The sequence below is a fragment of the Manacus candei genome, unplaced genomic scaffold (genome assembly GCF_025592945.1).
Source record: "Manacus candei isolate 608988 ecotype Guabito, Panama unplaced genomic scaffold, ASM2559294v1 h1tg000017l, whole genome shotgun sequence".
Lineage (NCBI taxonomy): Eukaryota > Metazoa > Chordata > Aves > Passeriformes > Pipridae > Manacus > Manacus candei.
The window spans coordinates 9552235-9577509 of record NW_026138065.1 but is presented as its reverse complement, the minus strand read 5'-3'; the positions used below and the strand labels follow the sequence as shown (position 1 = coordinate 9577509).

Genomic DNA, 25275 nt, shown 5'->3' with positions numbered 1-25275 from the left:
GCCCGAGGGGCGGTGCGGGAGGGGAGCGCGTTCCCCGCTGGGCGGGGGAGGGAGCTCGGCCCTCCCCGCCAGGAAATAAGGGTGGAACTCACACCAGGCCCTGGAATGGGCTGTGAGGAGACCCCGCCCAGATCCCGAGAGCTTGTGCAGGGCAGAAAAGGCTGCGGGAGCTCCGGTGTCCTGGGAGCTGCAGCAGAATGCAGAGGGAAGGGGAACCGTGGTGGGGCGGCGGCTGAGCCCGGGATTAGACTGCACCTGCCTGAGGAGGGAGTAGAAAAGAAAGAAAGGAAGGAGGGAGGGGTGAGCAGGCGTGCGGGACGCGTCGGTACCGCGGTCGCGGGTGTGGCGGGGAGTGGTGCCACGCGGTGGGATTTTTGGTGTGTGGTTTGGTGTTTTGGTGTTTTGTTTGGTAATTTTTTTCCTCTGTTTAGGAATGCTCTCTAGGTGAGACAACGGACAGCTGGCATCTGATTGGAAAATACCTGTTGAAATGCTGCCAGGGAACAGCTTTGCGGTGAAAGGATTCCTCCCGCGGCGCTTCCACCGGGGAAGGACCGCGCGGTGGCTCTCGCTCCCGTTCCTTGCCTGTTGGCTGCAGCTCCGCTCCCTGTGCCGGCCCCGGAGACAGCGGCCTCCCTGGTGTCATACCCGCGGCTGCTGTCGCTGGAGAAGCCTGTTACCAGCCTTGTAAAAGGTCACCAGCGAGGTCTCTACACGGTGTCGCTGGCGCGTGGCGCCCAAAGATGCCGAAGTCTGCAGGTTTGCGTTTCAGAGCATTCCGTGCACGGGCGTTGGTGAACGGGGAGCTGCACGAGGGAGAAGGAGGACACACGGGAGAGATTCGATTAATTTTGCCTTTCTCGGCTTCCCTGTTGCCTTCTGGAGCGCGTTGTCCCGCAGTCAGCTGCAGGCAAAGCAAACCGCAGCACTGGGATTGAATTATCCATAAACAAATGTTCATGATAAAGCCAAAGTCAGTAACTCCACTATTTGGGGAACTGGCATGATAATAAAATATTTGAAGTTCCAAAAGTCAATATTTTCTAAAGCAAATGAGTCGGAAAGGCATTCAGATGAAGGCCTGAATGGCTTGATAGGAAGTTTTTTAAGTGTATGTACCAAATGCTGTTCCAGAATAGATCATTTAACAGCAGGCTCGATTGCTCAAGTAATATTCCAATTGTTCTTTGACAATGTTTTGATAAACATTGAAAAATTGATAAAATTTTTATCAGCCAGTAAGCAAATTTTGTTAATTTGATTGGTATGTAATACCGCTGCTGTTGATTAGGCATTAATAACTAACTGCAATTAGCAAAGCTGGAGGAAACTTTGTTTCTTACCAGAGAAACTGGAAGTTCACCTTTAGATCAGTTTCAGTTCTGCAAGCTGCACCTTGGATAGTAATCCCTTTTTCTGATAAAAGATGTTGAGTCACACACAAGGCCAAAACAAACTGTTCTCTAGAGCTTGGTATATGACAATTAGAATTACAGAAGGCAAACCTTTAAGGAGAGAGGAGGATTCTGAGAGAAATAGAGATGGCTAAGGATTCTGTAGTTAAGGCAATAGGAGGAGTTTTAATAAAATTTCTCTAGTTGACTTTAATAAAATCCGCTACTTTCACTTGATAAATGGAAAAGGTGTTAGGCCTGTGGATTTCGTGTGCCTTTACTGAATCACTGTTGTGAGATCCTGGATCCGAATCTCACTGAATTATTGATATGGGTCAGAACCAACTCACTGAGAGTGTGTGTGTGCATGTGGGGAAGGGCTGGGCCTGGACCTGCAGATCCCTGGTAAGGCCTGCACATCAGGCCTGTGCTGAGGGTACAGGGCAAAGCTGGAAGGCAAGGGCTGCAGCCCACGCAGAGCACAGGGCATCACTGAAGGCCCTGCAGTTGGGCTGTCAGTCAAGGCAGACCTGCCTGGTAGCCTGTCCACACTACACCCCTGCAGCCTGTGACTGGCCACAGCAAAACTCACTCTAGCCTGGAAGGCACTGACTGGATATCCTGCCTGGGAGGGAAAACTGAACTCTATAAATACTCCATATGGTCTCTCCCTCCCTCCCTCTGGTCTCTCCTGCAGCCTGAACCATGTGAGTTGGTAACAATTTCTTTCCTCTTCTCCTCCTTCTCTCTTCTCCCTCTCCAGCTGGCACCACGTGAATCACTGAATCTTGTCAGAAACTGTTCTCCACTCCTTTCTCTCTCTCCTTTCTTTCTTTCTTTATTCTTTCTAATCTGTTCTCTTTTACTCTTTTCCTTCTCTTGTGGGTAACTTAAAACCAGTGAACTGCATTTTACTAAAGCTGTTGAATGGATTGTTTAGTGGGTGTTTTCTGTAGAATGGGTCTTTGTGCTGAATGTTTTAGTGATATACTTTTTTTCTTGGTTGTATTTTACTCCTGTAAAAACCTTTTGCCAAATATCCTATTTTTCTCACTAAAATAAAAAGAATTTCTCTCAGAGAAGAGCGTATGACTCTTTCTCTGGATGCTAATTAGAGGTTATAATGAACCAAAAGGCCTTTAAAAACTCTTAAATAAAAATGTAACCACTCTGGTCAGTTTATAGCTTAATCCAGAGTGCAAAAACTTTTTCAGAATTTACACAGAAAATTGGTTAACAATAGCTGAATTTCTAGGATTCTCTCTGCTTAAGAAGATGGCATTTTTTTCAGAAAACTCTGAAAAGTCAGTGAGCAGTGGATCCTATGTGCATCTTTGGGAAAAGGTACATTTCCATAAAATTAATGTTTGTGCTTTCTTTGAGTGTTGGTCAAAGAGGTCATAATTGGAAAATAAATGTCTTAGAGGATTTTATAAGGTATATATTTGATTAGAAGGTTTCAGTTATGGAATTGAGACAGTTAAACCGTGAATTATAGTTGTATTTTAAACTTTTTTATTTTCAGTTTTCTCATCAACTGACAGTGCATAGAAAACCTTTGTTTGCTTCAGAGTAGGACCATAACTGTGAAATGTCCTTTTGTGTATGCTTGGAAAAGTCTCTACAAGGTTGCTGAACTTCAGCCAGCTGTTTGCCATGCTGTATTTATTTGAACCCCCATGGTTAGCAAATAAGCCCACTAATGACAACTCTATCTATCAGCAAGTGCATTACTTTCTCATTGTTCTTTCTGCAGGCTTGCTAGAGTCTTGAAATGCCTCACAGAAGCTCAGAGGCAGGAAAACAACAGTTATTGGAAACTTAAGTAGGAGACAAGCTGAAATACAAGGTGTACTGCACGTTCTAGAAGTGATAATGTAAGAATGCCTATTTTGATATCCTTAAACAAGCTCCATACATAGAATCAATGGAATTGCTCTAGATGACTTTTAACAAAGGACAACATCATAAACAGTTTCAAAGGAAACCAGTTTTGTCCATACATGCAGAAATAATAACTTGTGAATTATGTGACTCATATCATGGTTTGTCCTTTCTTTTTTTCTTCCCCTACAGGATGATTATACTTAGAAGTTCTGTGTTTGGAACTCTCTGATCCTTTTGTCTGCATCCCCACTGGTGTCTGAATGGGTTCCTTGTTAGTTTTGTGAGCACTATGAGAGAGCAGGTGTACTTCCTGGGTGCCCAAGTCATTTCCTTATACTGAGGAAGACCTAAGGCTTACTGCTGTTTTCCCTCTCTCCTCTATGGCTGTCTGGTTTCTGCTGGAGAGAGACCTTGCAGGTGGGTGGGAATCAAAGCACAGTTCCATAGGTTTTGTATCTGGGTGGTCAGGAGCAGGTGCTGTGTGTACACAGTGAAATGTATTTGCTCCATACTTTAGATCTTGCTTCTGGAAAGTAATCTTGAAGGGTTTTTTTTCCAACTTCCACAGAATATATTATTAATTTGGCGGCTGATTTTTTTTCCTTTTTCCCAGTAAGAATTTTACTACGAAGTGCCTTAATGTTTAGTGATACCCATAACAAGTTTAATGTATTGAGGAATAGTTGACATCCAGGTGGCTCAGCCTGCAAGCTACAAGTTGAAATACAAACTGGGCTCTGGGCGAGAGCACAAGATGAGGCTGTGAACTGCCACTGTTTGGGATAACAAAGGACACGAAGATGGCTTTGTCAGCATTTTGGTAACAAAGGAGATGAAGACAGGTGATGCCAGCAAGGTGGAGGGACATGGAGAGGGGAGGCAGGAGGAGAAGACAGAGAAGGAAGAGCCAGACTGGTGTGTGGGGGAGACTGTGAGGATAAAAAAAAAACCCCAGGTGTTCTAGGCTCAGGGCTTGTTCTTGGAGGGACCATCTTGAGTTGTTGTGTTACTGCGCCAGGAATAAATTGCCTTGTGGAATGTCTTAGACTCTGCTGAGGGAGACTTTGGGTTGAACTGGTAAGGAAATATGGTCTGTCTGTGTGTGAGGTGTGTAGGGAGTCAAGTGGGATGCCCATCAGCTCTTTGGAGCCACCCACTGTGAAGGGCCTTTGGTCCCAGCAGTGTAAGTCTCTGGTTCTTGTAAGAGTGACCACCAGTGAGTCTCATGAATGATCAGACTGAGAAGTTTTATTAACAAATGAAGCATTAAAAAATGAGAAATGAGAAACTGCTCTCGTTGGAGGAAGTTATCTGTTGACTTAAATCAAAATAGAACTGTGTGAAAAAATCTGAACAGGCTGAGTGGATTGACTAACAACATTCAGTTTGGATACATACAGACAATCCAGGCTGAAAGAAAAAATGCTTGTTACACTATTTTTTCCCTGCTTTTTAATATTTCTAAATTCCATATGTCCACTTTGGTGTCATCTCTCTCTAAAGTGGAAAATTACCTATTTAAAATCATCTCTTATCAATGTGGTGATGTACCATGTAAAAAAATATTTTTAATTTTTTCTTTCTTAATTTACATTAGTGATACAGCTTAATTTGGAGTAACTCATCCTTACTGATCACCTCATTCAAGAAGTATGCCAGATGTAGATTTGGATGTTAGAAAAAGTGTTTAAGGGCTAAGGAAAAACTTAAAATTATTGTGGAAAAATGGAGTGGTGTAAAAAATAAGATGCCTAAAATAACACTGAACCAAAAGCATAACAGCTGAATTGAAAAATCAAAATTTATAAAGGGCAATATTTTTTATGTGCCATAACTATGGTTTGGATTTTATTTCTCTGGGAATCTGCTGAGGCTGTTGCAGTATTGCAGAGCAGTGGGTTACTGGTATGAACCCCAAGAACATCTGAATCTGTGGTTAAGTCTGTCGCACTTTGTAAGGGATTGTCGGAAAATAAACTTCAGCTCAGTCAGACCCAATACAGGAATATAAGCGTTAATCGGCTAGTCAGAGAAGGAAAAGGGCCACTAAGAAAACATATTTGGATGTATTTGGGAGAAGCTGGGTGCACCACTGCTCCCTGCTGTCCGCTGAGCTATAGTATGTGGTTGCTGCAGCAGAAAAAGGCAGCAGCTAGTCGGGGAAGAAAGCCGGGGAGTCCCAGCGCTGTGGGTGACACATCTTTGCGAAGCAGCTCGCTCTCCTTGCTGCCCTCGTTCCCCCGTAGTTCAGGAGCGCTGGGCAGAGCGAAGCCGGCGGAGGCTCCGCTCCGTGAGGCGGGGGCAGAGCGCGGCTTCCCGCGGGATCGGGAAGGAGCCGCCCCGCTCTCTGCGGGACTCGCCCGCCCTTTCGGTTTCGCTTCCACCGGAGCGGGCGGTGCTTCGAGAAACGAAACTCCGTGCGGCGCCAGGCTGGGCTGCACCGCTCCGGCTGCTGGAGCTGCGGGTCCTGGAGCTTCTGCTGCGGCTCGCAGGTAAACGGCGGGGAGGGCGGGCAGGGAATCCGGCGGGTCCCACCGAGCGGGGCTGCCTGCACCCCGGCGGGAGCGGCGCTGGCCCGAGGCGCTCGGCGGGCGGGAGCCAGAGTTCACCTGGCTGCCCGTCATCGCGGTTTGAAGAGGTATGTTCAAGTGCCGCTAGGCTCCCGTTTCAAGGAAGCGATTCTAATTCTGGAGAAACGTAACTGATTATTCTACCCCCACAGAATTCAGCGAATGTTTCTGTCTTTTTCTGTCAAGAAATCTGCTAAGAAATCTCTAATCGCTAAGTTCTCCGCTCTGCTTTCTAAAATTGTTATTCCAAGCAATGACTCTTCAAAAACTGTTGCAGATTAACCATTTGAATTGGACATTCGAATTAATTTTCTGTGAACGGTACTGGCACCAGTTTTCTATTTTACATCACAACAGTGATCTACCAGGAGTAGGGGCTGTCTCTATTCTATGCCTAGAGGCACAGACAAATCTTTGATTGTTACTTTGCAGAATCTATTTGAGATTGCACCAAAATGGATCTTGAATGTATGGAGAAGATCAACCATTACTGTCAAATAAATAAACTTACACTGCTTTATGACACTGCTGCGATGACCGGCCTACCTCATGATCCTGAGTAAGTTCACTATGTATGTCAATAACCAGAGGGGCTCTTCCTGTGATGAACAAACTGGACAAAGGTTGCAGTCATAATAGTTAATTTGCTGAAAGAATATATGCAGCAAGAGAGATGATTGAAACCATAAATTGAGTGGTAGATGCATGGGGAGGACATTGTGTGATAGAGTTTGGGAAGAAAACTGATTTCAAAGATGATAGCTCTTCTTCGTAAGACAACAATAATGCACTTGTTACTAGTAACTGTATTTCAAGTATGTTATGCATCTGCCATAAAATCTCTCAGGAGGTAGGTTGGTTTGCAGCATGTAGTTCAGTTTATGATCTATGCTAACTTAAGTACTTTGATTTCTCTTTAGTTTTACAAAGCGTTGTTGATGCCTAACCATAAAGGCTGAGTGTATATTAATTGATTGTGTACCAATGTGTTTGATGTGTAGTTTGTTTTTGAACATCTGTTCAGAAAAGAGAACAGAAAAGAAAAGGGTCTTTTACCTAAGAAGTTTTGTTTTCCCTTTAAGAGACAATTACAGGTGATGGAACATATTTTATTTTTTAACACAGATATAGTGTTTTGCTATTTTTTTGCTAGCCAAATATTGTAGATACTCAAGATCTATAGTGTTTCCTTGTGTGATTTCTTTTTTTTTTTTTTTGCTAGTTTGCATGAAGACAAGCCTTATGCTAATAACTGATATGTGTCTTTTAATGTCTTGCATGTTGTAGATACCCAGCACTGTTTACACAGACTTATTCTTAGACCTGACTGTAGTCTCAGAATAAATTAAAGAGTATTATCTGTGTCTCAAATGTTAATCAGTTATCTTAATTTTTTCCCCATGTGGCTCATGTAACACAAAAAGTAACCCTTATTGCAGTAACAGCCACAGCTTTGGTCACAGAGCTACATTTTTGTGCTTCAAAAGCTGCAGCACGTGACTGACAGAATTTATACACATTCCAAATCTGTGCTTTTTCATATTTTTCTGTGTGCTCTGCTACATTCACAAATACAGTTCAGCCCATTGTGTAACAGTGGTATCTAGGAAAATCCTAGATAACCTAGCCTATTCCAAGGATACAGTGTAAAGTGTCTGGCTAGAGTGATGCCTGGTGTAAACCTCCTTCAGTGTCCTGGTGATGCTCTTTCCCAGTGCTCTGCCTGCTAATGGGACACACTGGCCACTGCTGGTACTGAGCTGGCTCCCTAACTCTTTAGTGCTGTGTTTTATCTCATGCAGTTGTTTGAGACATGGTGCTGAAATAGCTGGTGCTGTAGCTGCTTCCAGTACAATGTCTGACAGGGTCAGTGCTGAACACAGTTTAAGAAGGTTGAGCGAACCCAGGATGGCCCAGTCCTGACTGGCTGCAAGCTTTCTTGGGCTGGGAACGCAATGTGTGTAAAACTAAGCCAGTCCTGCCTAAACATAGCAAATCTGGGAATTGCTTATTATCTCAGGGTTCATGGTGAATAATTGTGACTGTACATTTGGAACCAACTCATGTAATGTTCATTCAGCTAATCCTCAACTCAGCTGATTAACTTGTTGGTCATTGACTGCACATTTCTTCAGGATGCTTAAACAAAAGGGTGAATTTTGGATGCAATATAATAACTGAATGCGTGTAGTATTCAGCATTTAGGTATGGGTTGACTAACAAACCCTTTCCTAAAGAATGATCTTTCTTTCATGTGTTTGTTTGTCCGTTTGTTTGTTTGCTGTTTCCTATGTGTAGAGTATGTGGCACACTATCATGTGCCTTGTCCTACTGTTTACCTCCTTAAGGTTTCTTGTTAAGCCTTGCTTACACAATGAGTGCAAGCACTATTCTGCATCTGCATTTCTTTCCACGCAAACATTTCATTAAAGGGAAATGGAGAATTAAATTTGGGAATAATGGAATAAGTGAATTCCTAAAGTCATTCCACTATTTGAGACAAATTATCCCACGGAGAAGCTTATGGTGTTATACCTGGACTGTTTTGTTGTGTGAATCCATCTTGTTGGCTGTGAGCATCTATATGTTCCACTGCACTCTGAAGACTGACTTACCTTGAGGCTCTAACGGTCACTTTAACTTGTTGCAAGTTTGTGCTGCTGCCAAAGGCAGAAATCTGGTTGTTTTATCCTCTGTTGCCTTTTGTGCAAAGGCAGTAGCAGAAACATTAGGGAATTTGCAGCTGCAGGACAGGTTGGATCCGGATAAGGACTGATTTATCTGAATCCAACCATTTCTTATTAGGGCACTGTGGGGGATTGACCTCAGGCAGCAGCAAAACTCCCAGCCAGCCACTCACTCACTTCCCCCCAGTGGGACAGGGAGGAGAATCAGGAAGCTGAGAGGGAGAAAAACTTGTGGATCGAGATAAAGACAGTTTAACAGATGAAGCAGAGCTATATGTGTGACCAAAGCAAAATAAGGAATTTGCTTACTGCTTCCCATCAGCGGGCAGATGTTTAGCTCTTTCCATGTAAGTGGGGCATCATCCCCAATGGTTACTTGGGAAGGTAAACACTATAACCTCAAATGTTGCCTCTTCCTCCATCTCCAAGCTTTTATTGCTGAATGTGATGCCATATGGCATGTAATATCCATCTGGTCAGCTGCCTTGGTTGTGTCTTTTCCCAGCTTCTCACACATCCCCACCACTTACTGGAAGGCCAGAGTGGGGGAAAAAAGAAAAAGATCTGGTGCTGTGCAAACACTGTTCAGCAATAGGCAAAATGCTGTTATCAATGTTGTTTTAGTCCCATATCCACAACATACCACCATTCCAACTGCTCTGAAGAAAGTTAACTCCATCCCAGGCAGATCCACTATAGTTAGTCCTGAGCTTCATCAGACCCCCATTTTGACTCATGGAATTACTGTATGGGAAGCAGCACGTGCACAGTGGTGTGATGGAGGGATGGAACAGGAAGGGATCAGGAGCTGAGTGTGGAGGGGCATGACTGGATGGTGTTTGGGGTTTTTTTGTTCGTTTGTTTGTGTTTTTTGTTTTGTTTTGGTTTTTTGTTTTGTTTTGTTTTTTCTTTGTTTTGTTTGCATTTTTTTTTTTGCTTGTTTGTTGTTCGTGGCTGTCTTTAAATTCATCTCTTGCAAAGCACCAGACACAGTTTTTGCACTTACTAAGTAGTGTACATTACAGGGTATTAAAAGTGAATGCAATGTCACATCTGGTTTCATGAAATCAAGATTAGCTAATCTTTCCTCTCTGTATAGTTTTGCAGTGCTGAGATGTGTCCTGGTGTTAGGGCCTCACAACTTTTCTTGTAAAAATACTGACCTCATGCACTCTCTTGCTTTTAAAAATTTAAATAATTTTGCTTTTAAAAAGCAGCTAAGCAGTTAAACGTACTGTTAGAACTAATAAAGTACATGCATTTGTGACTAGGGGGGAAACACTTTAATATATTTATACTAAAGAATTATGATAACCAGGAGTTGGATATAATAAAAACACAGAAATAGTTCAATACCTCGCAGTATATTATTGTAGATAATAAAACCAAAATTTAATCTGAGAAGGTTATTAAGCATATATGAGGCAAAATGTAACAATGCTTTAGAAAAGTTTCCTTCATTGCAGGTTCACAATTGTGGTCAAACTAAATGATGTGGAATATGGTACAGGCACTGGTAAAAGTAAGAAAGAAGCAAAAAGAGCAGCAGCAAAAAAAACATGGGAAATGATTGAGAAACAGGTGAGTAAATAGCAGGAGTAAGTTTTGGGGGTTTTTTTTGGCTAGTAAAGTTTTCAGATTAATGTCTCAAAGTAGACTATCAATAAAATGTCATTTTTTTTCTTTAATTCAGAAAAGTTTCCAATTACTTAAGTTATCTTTGTTCTGTCTTATTCAGCACTTTTCTACCTGTTGCCACTGAATTATTTTTCCTTTTATTCTACTACAGGGTTGATATGTAGTATTGTGAGTGTTTCCTCCTCTGTTGTTATGGGAGGATGAGGAAATGTATTTGCCTTTGTTAAGCTGCCTTGGTGTATCCAGAGGGGACAGTGGTCCTTTTTCATCTAGACAACTGTTCAGTAATTCAATGTCCTCAACACATTTGCAGGGCATTGCCCAATATGTCTGTTGCCACTTCACTAATGAAATTGCTTCCTTTCACTTGCTCTGATTCATCCTTATTTCCTTGTCATTATATTCTTTACATTTTAACTGGTTATATATTCTATCCTTGATTAAGTTGAGGTTTGAATTTTGCTCCCCAATGTTCTGCCAAGTGTTTTGTGATAGCCATTCTTTTCTTTTTGACTCTGAATGCTTCTTAGCACTTTTTGAGAGAAATCTTTCCTTACCTGTTTCCATATGGTTTTTATTGTGTCACCATCATTACTTTAACACAATTGCAGCATATTTGCTAATATATTAATGATGCTGCTTAATCATGAGACAGCTGAAAAGTCCTGCTTTCTCCTCTTGTGCATGCACAGGAGCATTTACAACCTTTGCTAAATGGCAACATCCTGATGCTATCCCTTCTTCACAGCTCATACCCTGTCTTTTCCTAAAAGAAATGGGATGAGACATGGTGAGAGGTTGTTAAAGACATAGGTGTAGTACTTGCAAAACTGGATTTACATTTCTTTCAAAAAGTAATATTTTAGGGTTAGGATGTTTGTCCTTGGCCCCAAGGGACTCCATGAATGCCAACCTGGGATTTCTTACGAGTATTTTGAAAAGCTGAGAAACCTCGCAGCTATATTAGATCTTGGGCATTGTTTATCTTAATGTATTTATTAAGCTTAAGTTTTTAAGTTACCTATTTTGTTTGCAGAGTCCTTCAAGTATGGGTGCTGCAGAATCAGCAACAACTCAAACAATCTCATCACCTGAACCAGACAGAGACTATGTCAGTCTACTGAATATTTTTGCACAAAGGACACGGCTACAAGTTGATTATCGTGAAAGAACTCGTACTGGAGATGCCCATGCTCCCATGTAAGATGTACTTTGTCTTCCTACTTCCTTCTAAGACTTTGTTGTATTTACTAATGCTACCATTAGTTGTCTTCAGCCACGTTAGATGAATCTTTAGAAATACAAATTCAGAGCTGGTCTGGAGAGAATCCAGTGGAGGGCCATTAGGGTGGTTAAGGGATTGGAGGATATGCCACAGGAGGAGAGGCTAAGAGGACCGAGTTTGTTTAGCGGGAGAAGAGATTGCATGATGATAAAATGGTAGTCAGTGCTGAAAATCATCAGTTTTCTTGGTTGTAGCTCTGGCAACTTTGTGAACCTCTGGGTGTGTGTCTTGGAGACTTCTAGGAATCAAGTGCCAAGGAGCCTGTTTGTGTCTCTTTGTGTATGTATTGCAGTCAGTGAGTTGTAGAAATGTTCCAGTTAATGACAGGTGCAGGATGATAAAGAATATCTACATATTTTAAGTCTCTTGATAATATCTGCTGGAAAATTTGTCCTCTCTTATCCTGCAAAATCAGCCATTTTAAAACCTAAACTGCAGATAATTTGTGACAGAGAGTGTGTATGATATATTGCTTTGAGAAGCTCAGCCTTAAAAAGTGCTAAATAGTCACTCTCTAAAAGTGAGTTATCTTAAAGGCACATCAAATTAATTGTCTACCATTATTACTTAGATTAAATGTATATTGGGAATACTGTCCTGAAGATGTATATTTCAGGTTGCCATTTTATGATGTCAATTGACTATAGTGTTTAAAATCATTAAATTAAGACTTGTCATATGGGATATAAGACTTGATTCCCTTTTGTATTTGACAGATTTTCTTGTAGCTGTACAATTAGTGGTCAGGTGTATGGAAGGGGCACTGGACCTACTGTAGCTGCTGCAAAACAAGCTGCTGCGAAACAAGCATTTGAGAAGGTAAATAAGAAAGGCTCTCTAACATTATGTGCTATATTTACTCTTAAGACAGAAGTTTAAATCTTGTATCTTTAATCTTTGAACAGATATCCTCATTGTATTTAAAAGCATATTCCATGGATTCCACTAAAGAGGGAAACCACCTATATTTTGGTGTGTTGTCTGGGCTGCAGGATTCTGTTGGTAGAATTTGTTGTGTTTATCTATTCAATTGCTGGATTAAAAAAAATCTAGCAGTTGATATCTCTCTGTATTTCAGAATAGGGTCTTGTATGTTGTCATTCAAGGATCCATACATATTAAAAATTTCTAAATCCTGACTAATATACCAGTTGTCTTCTGTGTGAAGTGCTGTTGAGGTGTCTGGCTATGAACATGAGTCTCTTACTGCCTTCTATTGGATCACAAATCTATTGTGAAATGTGAGAAAAGCAAAAGCAGGAATCAGAATCAACAGGATTTGCCTTCTGTAGTGTTCCAAGGCAGAGTGTAGCGAATCAACTGCTGACATCATCCTCTGGAGAGCAGAGCTGTTGTCTTCATGCTGGCAATTGTTATTTCCACATGTGCAAAAAATTTATCAGAATTCCCATACTGATTCAAACCCACTTCTGAAATGCACAGAATATATGAACTAACTTAAATGAAGTGTAGTTTAACTTGAAGGATGGCAGTGTGGGGGAGGGAAGAAATCTTTTTAAAGCACTTTTTAAATTATTTGGCAGTTACTGTGAATTTTCAATGCTTCTTTTATTGTTGTTTTTAAGTTAACCATGTAATTAATGGCCTGTTATATTTCTAGGATTCTTTCTTAATATTTCCATGTGTTGCAAGCTCATGGACCTTTGCATTTTCATCAAAGTCTGAAATTTACTACCTCAAGCAGAACTCCTGTAGCAATTAGTGTAAATTTGGGGTGGGTTGCTTTGGTTTGGTTTTAATTTTTATTAATTCTCAGTGATGTCTGTGTAACAAACAAAATGTAACTGGTAAAAAGTAGTAAAAGTCCAATACTCCCAAATTAAAAAAATGGGGTTTGTTTGTTGGCTATCATTGAAACATAAAGCCTGTGTTTTTGTTTCCAAGATACCATGATGGAAAACCATGAAACAAACAAAAAAAAATGGTTTGTTTACTTTTTGTCAGGTTATGGTCTGTATCAATTGTAGGTGTTGCTTTTAATGTTACTTTTATGCTCTTAGGACATGGGTGGAGGGAGGAAGTGAAAGAACCTCTAATAAGTGTTTGGGATATTTTTTTTGTTTTGTAGTCAACCTCAATTTAGTTTTACAGACTTTGCAGTGTTTTCATGCTGAAGACATTGAATGTCAATTTGTGCTCAGATTTTCAGTTCTGCTGATTACATTTATCAAAGCCTATGTATATCACATAGGCATATGCATATGCAACAAACAATGAAAACATTTGCTTTTCATCTTTTACTCTTGCCCTGGTTTTAAACAGAATCCAGACTTTACTTCTGTAGATATTTACTTCTGTAAATGTGTCTGTATAGTATGATCACTGTGACAGGGCCCTGTGTTTCCTTTCTCTGGGTGGAAATTGGGTAGATGCCTTTCTTCTTCAGGGCTTTGAATGTTCAGTGCAGTTAAAAACTTCCACTAAGAACCTTGTAATCTTCCCTCTCCGCTCTCTGAATGGCAAGTTTTGCACTAGGGGTTTGCTTATGTGATTTTGTTAGACATTTTTGGCTTTTCTTTTTTTCAGGTGGAAACTGAAAAATCTAATGGCAATTCAATACTTAGCATACATAGTAATTCCTCAGAAGTGCCAACTGAGTCTGATTCGAAGTAAGTTGGGTTCACTGCTGATGTGATAACAAAATGTATTTACCAATCATCTTAGAGGGTTGTGTGATCTAATTCCAAATAAAATATGTCATAGTTTGTTTTATTGCAGTATAAAGCCATTTAATTTGAATTTATATTCCTTCAACTTCAGAGCAAAATTTATTGTACTCATGCAATTTTATTTGAGTCCATATGGGTGAGCTTATAATAATTTTAGAGCTTTCTGATATATTTATATTTTGCCATGAGTAGTTCTTTCAGAATAATTTTTACTATGATGTAAATGCATTAACCTACCTCATTCAGTAGCATTATTTCATGCTGTTTTGACACTCATTTTCCTATTGTGACACAATTGTGAACTCAGTATAATTCAATTTCAGTACTTTCCTGTGCTCCATATTCTGCTTTCTTCTCTCCCTTTTTTAGTTGTGGTTTTTTGTGTTTTTTTTTTTTTTTAACTCTTAATTTCCACCGAAGGGAAAAATTTGCTTAGCGAGAGAAAATGAACATACATAAAGTTTCATTTGTGATTTGGGAACCTTAGGTCAAGCCTTCTGTGTCCAGTGGTTTGGCTGTAGTGCCACTACCCCTTCTTTTATGTTCTTTGTACATATCTGATTGCTTTATAGTTGCACAATGTTAGAGGTGGCTGTACTACCTTGAAATAAATATCTGTATTTAACCTATATAATAGAATATAACTTATGGATATTTAGATGTCATAGAATCATATAATATAGAAATATAGGAGTATATTACAAAGTGGTGTTACTTTAGTAGGTTTCCAGCAGGAAGTTTGGTAGTTTAAATCAGTCATGATTGTTAATACTTTCTTACGTTTCGCTTTAAAAAACTATGTAAATGTTGGTACTACTTCTTTTCTTGTGGCAGTTTTATTTATGATTGTGTTACTTTCACCTAAAAATAGTCCACTATTTTTCAATAAAGCAGTATTTCCTTTGAAGACTCAGCCCCAATGTTGGTAGAAAAAATGAAAGACATGGCAGTATGTGAAAAGCTTTCACCTTCTCAGGTATAGTATGAAAATGGTCTTCCTCCTAATTACATTTTAGACCATGAATAGGGCAAGCTTCTTGTCAGAATGTAATGTCAATTTGTTCTTTTATCCTTTAATCACTAGAAAACACATCTGCATTTTTCCTAAAAATATTCAGTACATTCTTACTGTTAACCATTAGTCATTTGCTTCTGTACTGTGGACTCAGTTCATGTACTGTTGAAGAAATGGGCAGTACTCCCAAGAAAGAGGATCAAACTAAGCTCAATTTTTTCTGTGGGAACAACGATAAAAGTTATGCATAGCACGTGTGAAAAAGTTAAAGCTGAGATATGGCTTCATTCTTATTACATTGTTTACCTAAGGTATGAACATATTTATAGGCAATTCCTAGATACATTTTCAGACATGTTTTAAGCCAACTGTAGTGAAAATATTCAGGTTATCTCAGTTAGGCTTTTTTCTCTTTTCCATGTAGAGAAATGCACAGAGTTCTGCCCTGAAGTCCAAAAGGTATGTGTTTATTTCTACGTATGTGTTTATTGCTATCTCCTGTAAACTATATTGCAAATCACTTTAGTGTTTCTGTATCTAGTAAAGAAATGTCACTATTGGGAGGTACATTTCTTTTCTTGTCACATGTTAGAAAAATGGCTCATTATAAATAATTTTGCTTTTATCCTTTTTACAGAAAATTGGCAGCTAATTTTCCTAATGTAAGAAAAGAGGAAGAGAAAAAAAATATGTCAGATTCAGATGAAAGTTTGCCAGATGTGGACACGAATACCAGAAAAGGGAACGGAAATCCACACACTGTTGATAAAACGTAAGAAGGATTTGGTTCTTTAATAATATTTGTATGGCAATTACAGTATGTAGGGATCTAGATTTGTTCCTTTATTTATGAGACAAGGAGGGAAAATACTGCTGTAAAAAGAACTTTCAAAGAAAATTGGTGTTTGATTTTTTTTATTTTTTTTCCCCCCCCTGGAAATTTTGAAACTGGCATGTAATGGTATTTAATGCTGATGGCCAAACATCATTTGTATGAAGATGTGAGAGGGTAATTACCCAACATGTTCGCAAGGGTCAGTTTCCCTTGTTTGTTTAATCTTCCAGACTATGATTTAGACCTATAGATTTGTCAAGTGATTCCTGTAGAATGATACATCCTGTAGATGTATTGTATCTGTCAGGATTATTTTTATATCCTGTAAATTTAATATTAAACATAATCGTGCTTTTTTTTTTTCTTTAAGATTTCTTGATAATTTTAAAAATATAGAGCCTATTGGTGAAGGTGGTTTTGGGAATGTTTTCAAGGCAACATCAAAGTGCGATAAGACAACCTATGCAATCAAACGAGTTGAATTCACAAAGTACGTACTGTATATTTACTTCTGTTTTTTATTTTAGGACAACCTTAATCAATATTTTAATACATTATTTTCTCTCTTTTATCAATCCTAGGAGCATTTAAGCAATTTTCATTATTAATTGTCTATTCTTCCTGGAAAACTGTTTTCTTTATTTCTAAGTGATGCTGAAAATGGGATACAGCTTTGTTAATTTTTGCATGTAATGGGATAATTCTGCTGGAAATGTAAAACTGCAGATTGGTTAAGTTCTACTTTCCCTGAACACACTAGTGCTCTGGTTGTTAATACTGAAAATGTGTTTGAAGAAAACTTGCTGGTTAGTAAAACATTGAAAACAGCACTGTTATGATATGTTACATGGAAAATTTACACATCGGTAATGCATAACAACTACAATTAGGGAAAATAGAGAAAAATCCAAGTAACAAGTTTTGTGGTTTGTAGTTGGAAAGTGTTTTATATTCTATCCATGTAGTCATTATTCTCACACTGTGTTACTTGTTCTTTATAAATCTCAACAGAGAATGATGATCTTAATTTTTTAAGGTAATTATTTGTAACTAGTATCAAGTGGAATATTTTATCAGCAGCTGAAAAAATCTCTTTTAGGCAATCCACTGAAAAAAATTTCAAGTTGTTGGAGATACTTGTCCTTAAATTGTGTGATGTGTACACTTCCCTTCAGATTCTTGTGTTCTTTGCAAATATATGTTATTTTAATTGGTATTTCAATCCTGAGAACTATACTAAAAACATTCAACTGATTCTTCAAGTGATGACTGCTGGTCTGCTTATGAGTTTGAACTTGCTTCACTAGGTAACGTTACAACAACTACTGCAGGGCTAATTTAGTAATAGTTCTTCATGAGTATTTATACTGACTTCTCTCTATATAGACAAACTTCATAGAGGTAAAAACAAAACATGGTTGTTTGCTATATTGTGTTTGGTGACCTAATGTTATGCATTGCAACTATCTGCTTTTTTTGAGTGGAGATTTAATTTCTAATATAGTGAAACCATTTTTGCACTTTGAATAACTGAGCAGATGAAAGAAAACCCACTGAATTTCTCACTATGATTTTGAACTTTGAACCTTTGTGAAGGCAAATAATATGCTTTGTTTCTAAATTAATGTAAAACTGTCTGTATACTGCTACTTGATGTCGTGTCTTTTATTTAACTTACTATGACATTGTAATAGAGAAATGCCTTTTTTTTTTTTTTTTAATTCCTTCCTCTCCTCATAATAGGAATGTAAGGCGTGAAGCAGAAGGACTGGCAAGACTTACACATGAAAACATAGTGCGGTATCATTGCAGCTGGAAAGGGTATGACCATATAACTAGTCAAGATGCAAGGTAACAACAAAATAGTAGTTTGAACTCACAAACTTGTTTGTCATAGTGAATTTTATGTTGTAAAGTGAAAGGCTGATGATTGGTTACCAGCTATTGTACAAGTATAAATGCATACACATGCTTATATACCTACTGCTAGGAAAAAAGGCACAGTATTTTCCAGCAGCAGGCTGTATAAAATTAAGTATATTTATACCTTCTTTTAATTGATTAATATGATACATTATATAATGTTATATTTCTCTTCTCTCTTAACATATGAAACTTAGTGAATATATAGAGGAGAGTATAGAATGCAGAACTCAAAATTTGGGGCAAGAATTAGCAACAGAAACTAAAAGACTGACAGTTGGCTGCCTAATTCCCAATCAGAAGCTTCCTTTTTGTAATAAGTACTGGTCAGCCAATAGCTCTTATAGATTTAATTATTTCTCTTAAGTTAGCATTTTAGCCATGATGCCTGTAACAATTTTGGTTGTTTAGAACAGTAATATAAAATGAAATGCTCTTTAATTTAGAGGTAGTCTTTCAACACTAAGACTTCTGGGAAGACTGTGGTGAGAGTTTTACTTGTAAATTAGACTATTAACTTTACAAAGCTTCTGTGGGAAGCTTTTTTTCTCTAGCTGTAAATTCATATCCTTCAGATGTGTTGCCATATTTACCTGAAGCCATAAAATATTAATGCATTCAAAATTATGATTGGCATAATGTCTCTCCAGTGTGCTCAGTAAATGAGAAATAAAAGGGAGGAAAAAAGTCTCATGTCAAAACCCAGTCATTAATATATTGGAGCCTCGATATCATGTATGTATTTTACATTGAACGGTTATTGTGTCAAAGACAGAAAAAAATAGTACTCAGAGCTGAGGTCCCAGCCTGGAATTAGTACCCTGACCTCAAGGCTACAGAGTCCTGAGCCACCTAATGTTTGTTCTTTCAGTGCCTCAGGCAGCTATATTCCAGGGTACTCAGACCACACAGTACACACAGGAAGAAGTGGTGCCTGCTCCTCTTCATATTGTCCTTCCCCTTACCAGCTCCAGCCTATCCCATGGGCTGATAGTGAGGGAACTCTTCTGGAAAGTGTGAGGCTGTCAGGGGGTGAATATCTTTCATCTAGATCTCGGAAGGGTTTCTCTAGCAGTCTGATGTCAAAGATGGTCCCGGCACTATGTTCTTGACAGGACAGAGTCGGAAAGAATGTGATCATTCTGGGTAGGAGAGGAAGGCTGGCTGATGCTGTGTTTGTTGTGTGGAATAGAGAATATCTGCCAGGGACTTGCAGCAGTTCCTACACGCCAAGATGGGAGCCAAGGACAGTGCTATTTCTTCCTATATAAGACATGCCTCTAGGTATGAGTGAAATAGAACTTGGGCACTCTGAAAACTTTCAGTGTGAACTAGGAAGCAAGCAAAACATTAGGAGTATTACAGGGATAGGTAGGAACTGAGCAGGGATTCTCTGGTTTGCAGTCCTATTTATTTATATCTAATCCATATTGGTCTAGGGTCTTTTTTAAAATTAAAGGACTTGCAGATTTTGTTTTGGGGAACTCTAAAAAAATTATTAACAAAAAGGCTCTTTTAAAGAAGAGGAATCTGAAGATCACTGATGACTTAGCAACAATTGTATCTTGCCAATTTTAATATGGTACGTAATTTTCTTTTGAAGCCTGAATTCAGACAAAACAACTCGCTGTCTTTTCATCCAAATGGAATTCTGTGAAAAAGGGACCTTGGAAAAGTGGATTGGAGAGAATAGAGAACACCAAAACTATCATGAAATGGCACAAAACAAATTTTTACAAATAATGAAAGGAGTGGAATATATTCATTCTGAAAAGTTAATTCATCGAGACCTCAAGGTAAGTAGGATGGGTAATTAAAAAAAAAACCAAACCTGAAAAAAGAAGATACTACTTATTGGAATTTTAAATGTTAAATTGTTATAGTCTTTGTTCACGCTGTTATGTACCCTAGCAGTGTGCCTCTTCAGATATCACTAGTGATTAATTCTTTTTCAGCAACTGGCTGAACCTCAGCCTAAAATCAAAAGGTAAACTGGAGGATCTTGGAATGCAATAGTTCAAAAAATCAGTAGTCCTCAGTTAACAGGCACTTTCAGTGTGTTACTGGGTCACAAGACTGCCTATGGGAAAAATAAAAGTCTAGGAAGTTTGCTCTTGCCATTTTGTAAAGGGACAGGTTTATCTGTGCTGTGCTCGGTAACAACATACTCTAGTTGCTTTTGTCCATGTATGCATATAAATATTTGAATGCTACAGTTCTGGATAGAATTTCATTCTCTACATGTGCATCTTCATAAGAAGATTTTATTTCAATATAAAGATTATAAAGGACAAAGCCTTCAGGGCTTTAATATGGCATATCCCAGAATCAAAGCTGCAGGATAGGTTCAAGCTGATGTTTGTGCCTGGTAGGACATAATTTGTGCCTGGTAGGAACAGAGCCTTTAAATAGTGTAGCCAGGTATAGGTACTGTATTAAATATGTGTGGGCATGGTTGGACTTGAACAGAACAACTGCATTGGGCATTCTTCACACAAAGATTTCTTCCTGTTGAATATTAAGTATCTCCTGGCCTTACGGTCCACTGGAACCTCTTTGAGTAAAAGATAGCATGAGGCTATTTGGTTTTGTTTTAAAACCATTCTGAAGTGTAGTTTCTTATCTTCTTTCGGAAACTTCATTGAAACATATACCATTCTATTTTTAGTTGTTTATCACTTTGTGGTCTGGTTTAGGCTGGGATGGAGTTAGTATTTTTTCAGTAGGTGGTACAGTGCTGTGTTCTGGAATCAGGATGAGAATAATGTTGATAACCTAGCCAGGACAAGTGACCCAAACCGCCCAACAGGATATTCCACACCATAGAATGCCATGCCAAGTATATAAACTGGGGGAGGTGGAAGAAGGGCTGATCTGGGTTTGTGGAAAGGGTCTGGCATCAGTCAACAGATAGTGAGCAATTGCATTGTGCATCACTTGTTTTTCCTTGTTTTATTTTGGCTTTGTATCCTATTACTATCACTATTATTATTTACTATTATTATTATTATATTTTACGTTTGTTTCCATAATTAAACTGTTCTTAACACAATCTAAAAGCTTTACTTTTGATTCTCTCCCTCATTCCACTGTGGGCATGGGGAGTGAGTGAGCAGCTGTGTGGTGCTTAGTTGCCAACTGGGTGTAAGCCATGACGCTTTGTCAAATTTAAAAAAGGGAAGTTCAGTGGAAATGTAAAAGTGATACTCTGAGACACCTGTAGTAAGCCTTAACTCTGCAACTGACTTAGTACAGATGATCCTGCTGTGCCTAGGAGAAACCCTGATTTGAGTGGAATTCCATTAGTGAGCCTAAACACTTTTCCAAGTGTATCAAATCCCAGGGCTATGACTGAAGACTGAAAAGCACTTCTGGATATAAAATGTTATATGCATGATGTATTTGAAGAGCATTAAATGATACTTATGACTGAGCTAGTGGAAAAAAGGGTGCAGGTACTCCAGAATATACTACTTGAAATTTAGTTTGTGGTTTGAAACTTAATTTAACTTTTTTCTGTTTCCCACCCCATCAGTTTCTTAATGCTGTTTGCTGTGAACAGTTATCAAATTTTATGGGGAACACTTCTGTGGCTGATTATGCTTGATGATAAACCTTGCTCATATGGTGATTTTTTTTTTTTTAATATTAATATATATAGCCTCTGAATATCTTCATATCACATGATGATAAAATAAAAATAGGTGACTTTGGTCTTGTGACTCCTGTGGCATATGAGACTCTGACTAAGAACATAGGAACAAAATCATATATGGCACCAGAACAGGTAATTATCCTGCTATATTAGTGTCTCTGTAATTAGATTTGAACAATAAATTCAGCACTGGATGTTCTAAATCCTAATCTCAGTATTAAAGCAAGTTGCCTAAAGTTCCCTGGTATGACTGTATATGAGGATAACTGTATTCTGGAGAAAGCTGTCTGCCAGTGTGTAGTGTTTTTTTTCTCTGGGCTAACCTACAGTCTGACACTGCATGCTGTAAGGAATGCTTTTGCAGAACCAGGCTGCCAGGTATACGTACTTAAATTTTAATTTAGGACCTCTGTTAACTGTGGCATTTGAGTCCTTCTATTTGTTTCATTATTTGTCACAGGGCAATATTGGCATGCTTTATCTATATAGGTTTGTAGAAGTAAATTTCTGTGTGTTTAAGGTGATACAATAGTCACTACTTAGGTCTGTGGCAGCAAGTGTTAATGACTTATAAGGATATTGAGTAGGGCCAGTCCTGTAGCATTGGGGTGGAAATTTCTGCTGACTTCAAATTTTGCTTTAGGAAGTGCTGCTATACAGTTGAATTTGATGCTTTTTTTGTTCTGGTTCTTATCTTTCTAGTTCGGGGACAGATATGGAAAGGAAGTAGATATTTATGCACTGGGACTAATATGGTTTGAAATTCTTTCAGCACTTACTAATCATGAGAAAAATGAGGTATGTAATCTTTAAATTTAAAAAAGAACTCTGATATTGTTTTGCCTTGCTGCTGATTACATGTTGATTGCACACTAGAAGGAATCTGTGTATCTAGAGTCTCCATTTACATTTCCCCCCTTAATTCATTTCCATAAGGCCTGTAAGTCCTCACACCTTAGTTGAAATGTCATAATTGAAGAAATATTACAGTTTATTTCTCCTATGTCCTGTTACCTATACATTAAAGCCTGAGCATGCTAAAGATTAATGTCAAGCTAAAAAATATATTGTTTCTTATAAATCTTTCTGTTTGATCAGAAACTTGAAGCGGATGTTTTCTAATTTTAGAAAATAAAAATTATGAATGGGTGAGTTTTGTCTCTGCCATGCTTGTCTTCACTGCACAGTGGAGTAAGAACAAGGTTTCCACCAAGGCAAAACACTTCAAAATGAAAATGAAAGTGATTTGGAATATGTAGCTTTAAGTGAAAAAGATGTTACTTCAAAAAGAAACTCAGTGTTACTTGAGGTTTTTTTTTTTGAAAAGGTATCTTTTATGCATCTTGAGTTTTCTGTTGCTACTTTGTACATTATTATTGTTACAGCTCATATGCACAAACCTAAATGTTTGTAGGACAGTGATGTAGCTGCTGGGTGTCTTGTCTAAAGTAACAGTGGTCAGAACAAGAAGGCTTTGAACACTGTTAGCCGGATCCTTGAGAAAATGAGAAATGAGAAAATCATACCAGCGTGTCTTTTCAAGCTGGTTCTATTCAGCCACCTTGCAGTACCTCCTAAGATACTTTGTTCCTGCTCACAGCTGACTGCAAATGCATGCACAGTCCCATGGTATTTAGAGTTGGAAAGGCATTATTTATTATTTCCCTAAGTATCAAAATCTTGAGCACTGTAGGCAGGTATGCGGATGGAAAGTCTAGGATGGTCTTCAGCTGCTGCATTACCTTAGAAAGTAATTTCACTTAATGGAGCATGATAAACTTTCAGCTGGTAAGTCCTGCTGAAAGAACATCATGTTGATGATTATTTTGTGTTGAGTAACTGGTTCAGCTGATGATCCCCAGCAGGTAGGGTCACAGGCTTAAAGCTACTGCTGAAGAGTAGGGAAAAAGCCTGGAAGTCCATGGGAGCTGTTGTTTTACTGGATACTGGTTGTAAGGGCTTGGTACATCAGGGTCATAGGATCCATAAGTCTAGCTAATGATTCAGGATGCATAGCTAAGTGTAAGAACAAAACTGTCATCTTCAGGCAGACATTACACTAGTTAACAACAAATGAATTGAGTAGACTGCTCTATTTACCCAGGAAGCTACATCATGGCAGAATCACAAAATGGGTAAGTTTACATTACAGCTCACCTAGTCCAACCTATCAGCTCAAGCAGGGTCTCCTCCTAGAGCATGTTACTCGGGCTTATGTTCATAATATCTCCAGTGAGGGAGACTCCAGAACCGCTCTGAGTAATCTGTATTGGTGCTTGGTCACCTGCACAGTAAAGAAATTCTTTCCTCATGTTCATGTGGAATTTCCTGTGCATCAGTTTCTGCCTGCTGCCTCTTGTCCTATTGCTTAGCACCACCGAGAAGAAACTGGCTCCATTCTCTTGACCCCCTCCCTTTAGATACTTATAGACAGGTCAGCACTCAGCCTGTACCAGTGTCTGGGGTTATTCCTCCCAGGCGCAGAACCCTGAATTTGCCTTTGTTGAATTTTAGAAGGTTCTTCCCTGCCCATCTCTCCAACATGTCAAGGTCCTTCTGAAGGGCTCCACAGCCCTCAGGGGTATTGGCCACTCCCTCCAGCTTTGTGTCATCAGCGACCCTGCCGAGGAGACATCTGCCCCTCCATCCCACTCACTGACGAACAAGTTAAACGATACTGGACCCAGTATCCACTTTTGGGGGACTAGTCCCTGTAGTCCCCCAACTAGACCCTCTGCCACTGTGCACTATACTGTGGAATCTGCTGTTTAGCCAGTTGTCAATCCACCTCACCATCCACTCGTCCTGCCTGCAATTCCCGAGCTTGCCTCTGAGGATGATGGGAGAGACAGAGTCGTACAGGAAAAAAAAAAAGTTACCCAAACCCAGTTTCTAAAGCATGAAATTAGAAATCCTCTACATGTTAGCTGCTTTAAACTCCACATAGCATTTTTGGCAGTGACATACTTCAGTTCAGTGTGTGGTACTGAATATGGAAGCACACCTGCTTGGCTTGCAATCGGTAACATCCAAAGTAGGAAATTCAGTTGCCTTGCTTTTTTCTTTTCTTTCAATGTGGTTAGATGATATAAATCCACTACTTTTAAATTAGAGAAAGAAGGATAATGGTTCTGAAATAGAGAGGACTGCTGAAACAAACACATCATTGTAGAGTGCAAAGCTTTTAAGCTTAGAAAGGAACAAGAGTTGATGAAAAGTCCATAAAACCAAAACAATGTACAACTAAATGGAAGAAACTTTCAAACTGTTTACAGTTACATTTTGAAGACTTACTTTCTTGTAGATTTGTGGTTTCCTAATTACTTCAGTAAACTATTGGGTCATAAGGTAGACATGTAAAATATAATCAAAGAAAGCACACTAAAACTGTTCTCTTTTATGAATTTCAGGTATGGCCTTCTGTTAGAGAAGGTCATTTTCCAAAGAGTTTCACCAACCAATTTCCACCAAAGGTATGGGATTTTTATAAATTATTTTGATTACTTTATTTACTTAAAATAAAAATCTATTGACATTTAAATTTTTTTGCAGGCATCCATAATCAAAAAGATGCTTTCAACAGACCCTTCCAAGAGACCCTCTGCAACTCGAATACTTGATCTTGTTAAGTCTGTTGATAAAGAGAAGTCAGTTAAAAATTATACTTGTTAAATGCCCTTTTAAAAGGCTTTCAGA

At 38.9% G+C, this 25275-nt stretch overlaps 1 protein-coding gene across 6 annotated transcripts; it reads left to right on the top strand.

The window, feature by feature from the left end:
- The first annotated feature begins 11 nt into the window (after window positions 1–11).
- EIF2AK2 (eukaryotic translation initiation factor 2 alpha kinase 2) lies at window positions 12–25265 on the top strand. Of its 6 annotated transcripts, none has more exons than XM_051783063.1 (16): window positions 12–270; window positions 432–5773; window positions 10005–10119; window positions 11213–11376; window positions 12178–12280; window positions 14009–14091; window positions 15043–15127; window positions 15591–15625; window positions 15804–15938; window positions 16372–16491; window positions 17745–17852; window positions 19528–19720; window positions 21586–21711; window positions 22282–22377; window positions 24990–25052; window positions 25132–25265. In XM_051783063.1, the coding sequence occupies exons 2-16, from the start codon at window positions 5346–5348 to the stop codon at window positions 25249–25251; spliced, it is 1974 nt and encodes a 657-aa protein (XP_051639023.1). In that variant the 5' UTR covers window positions 12–270; window positions 432–5345; the 3' UTR covers window positions 25252–25265. The 6 variants fall into 6 exon arrangements, with proteins under 6 accessions (XP_051639023.1, XP_051639021.1, XP_051639022.1 ...); XM_051783061.1 differs by having other exon boundaries at window positions 12–300; XM_051783062.1 differs by having other exon boundaries at window positions 12–325.
- The last annotated feature ends 10 nt before the right edge of the window (window positions 25266–25275 follow it).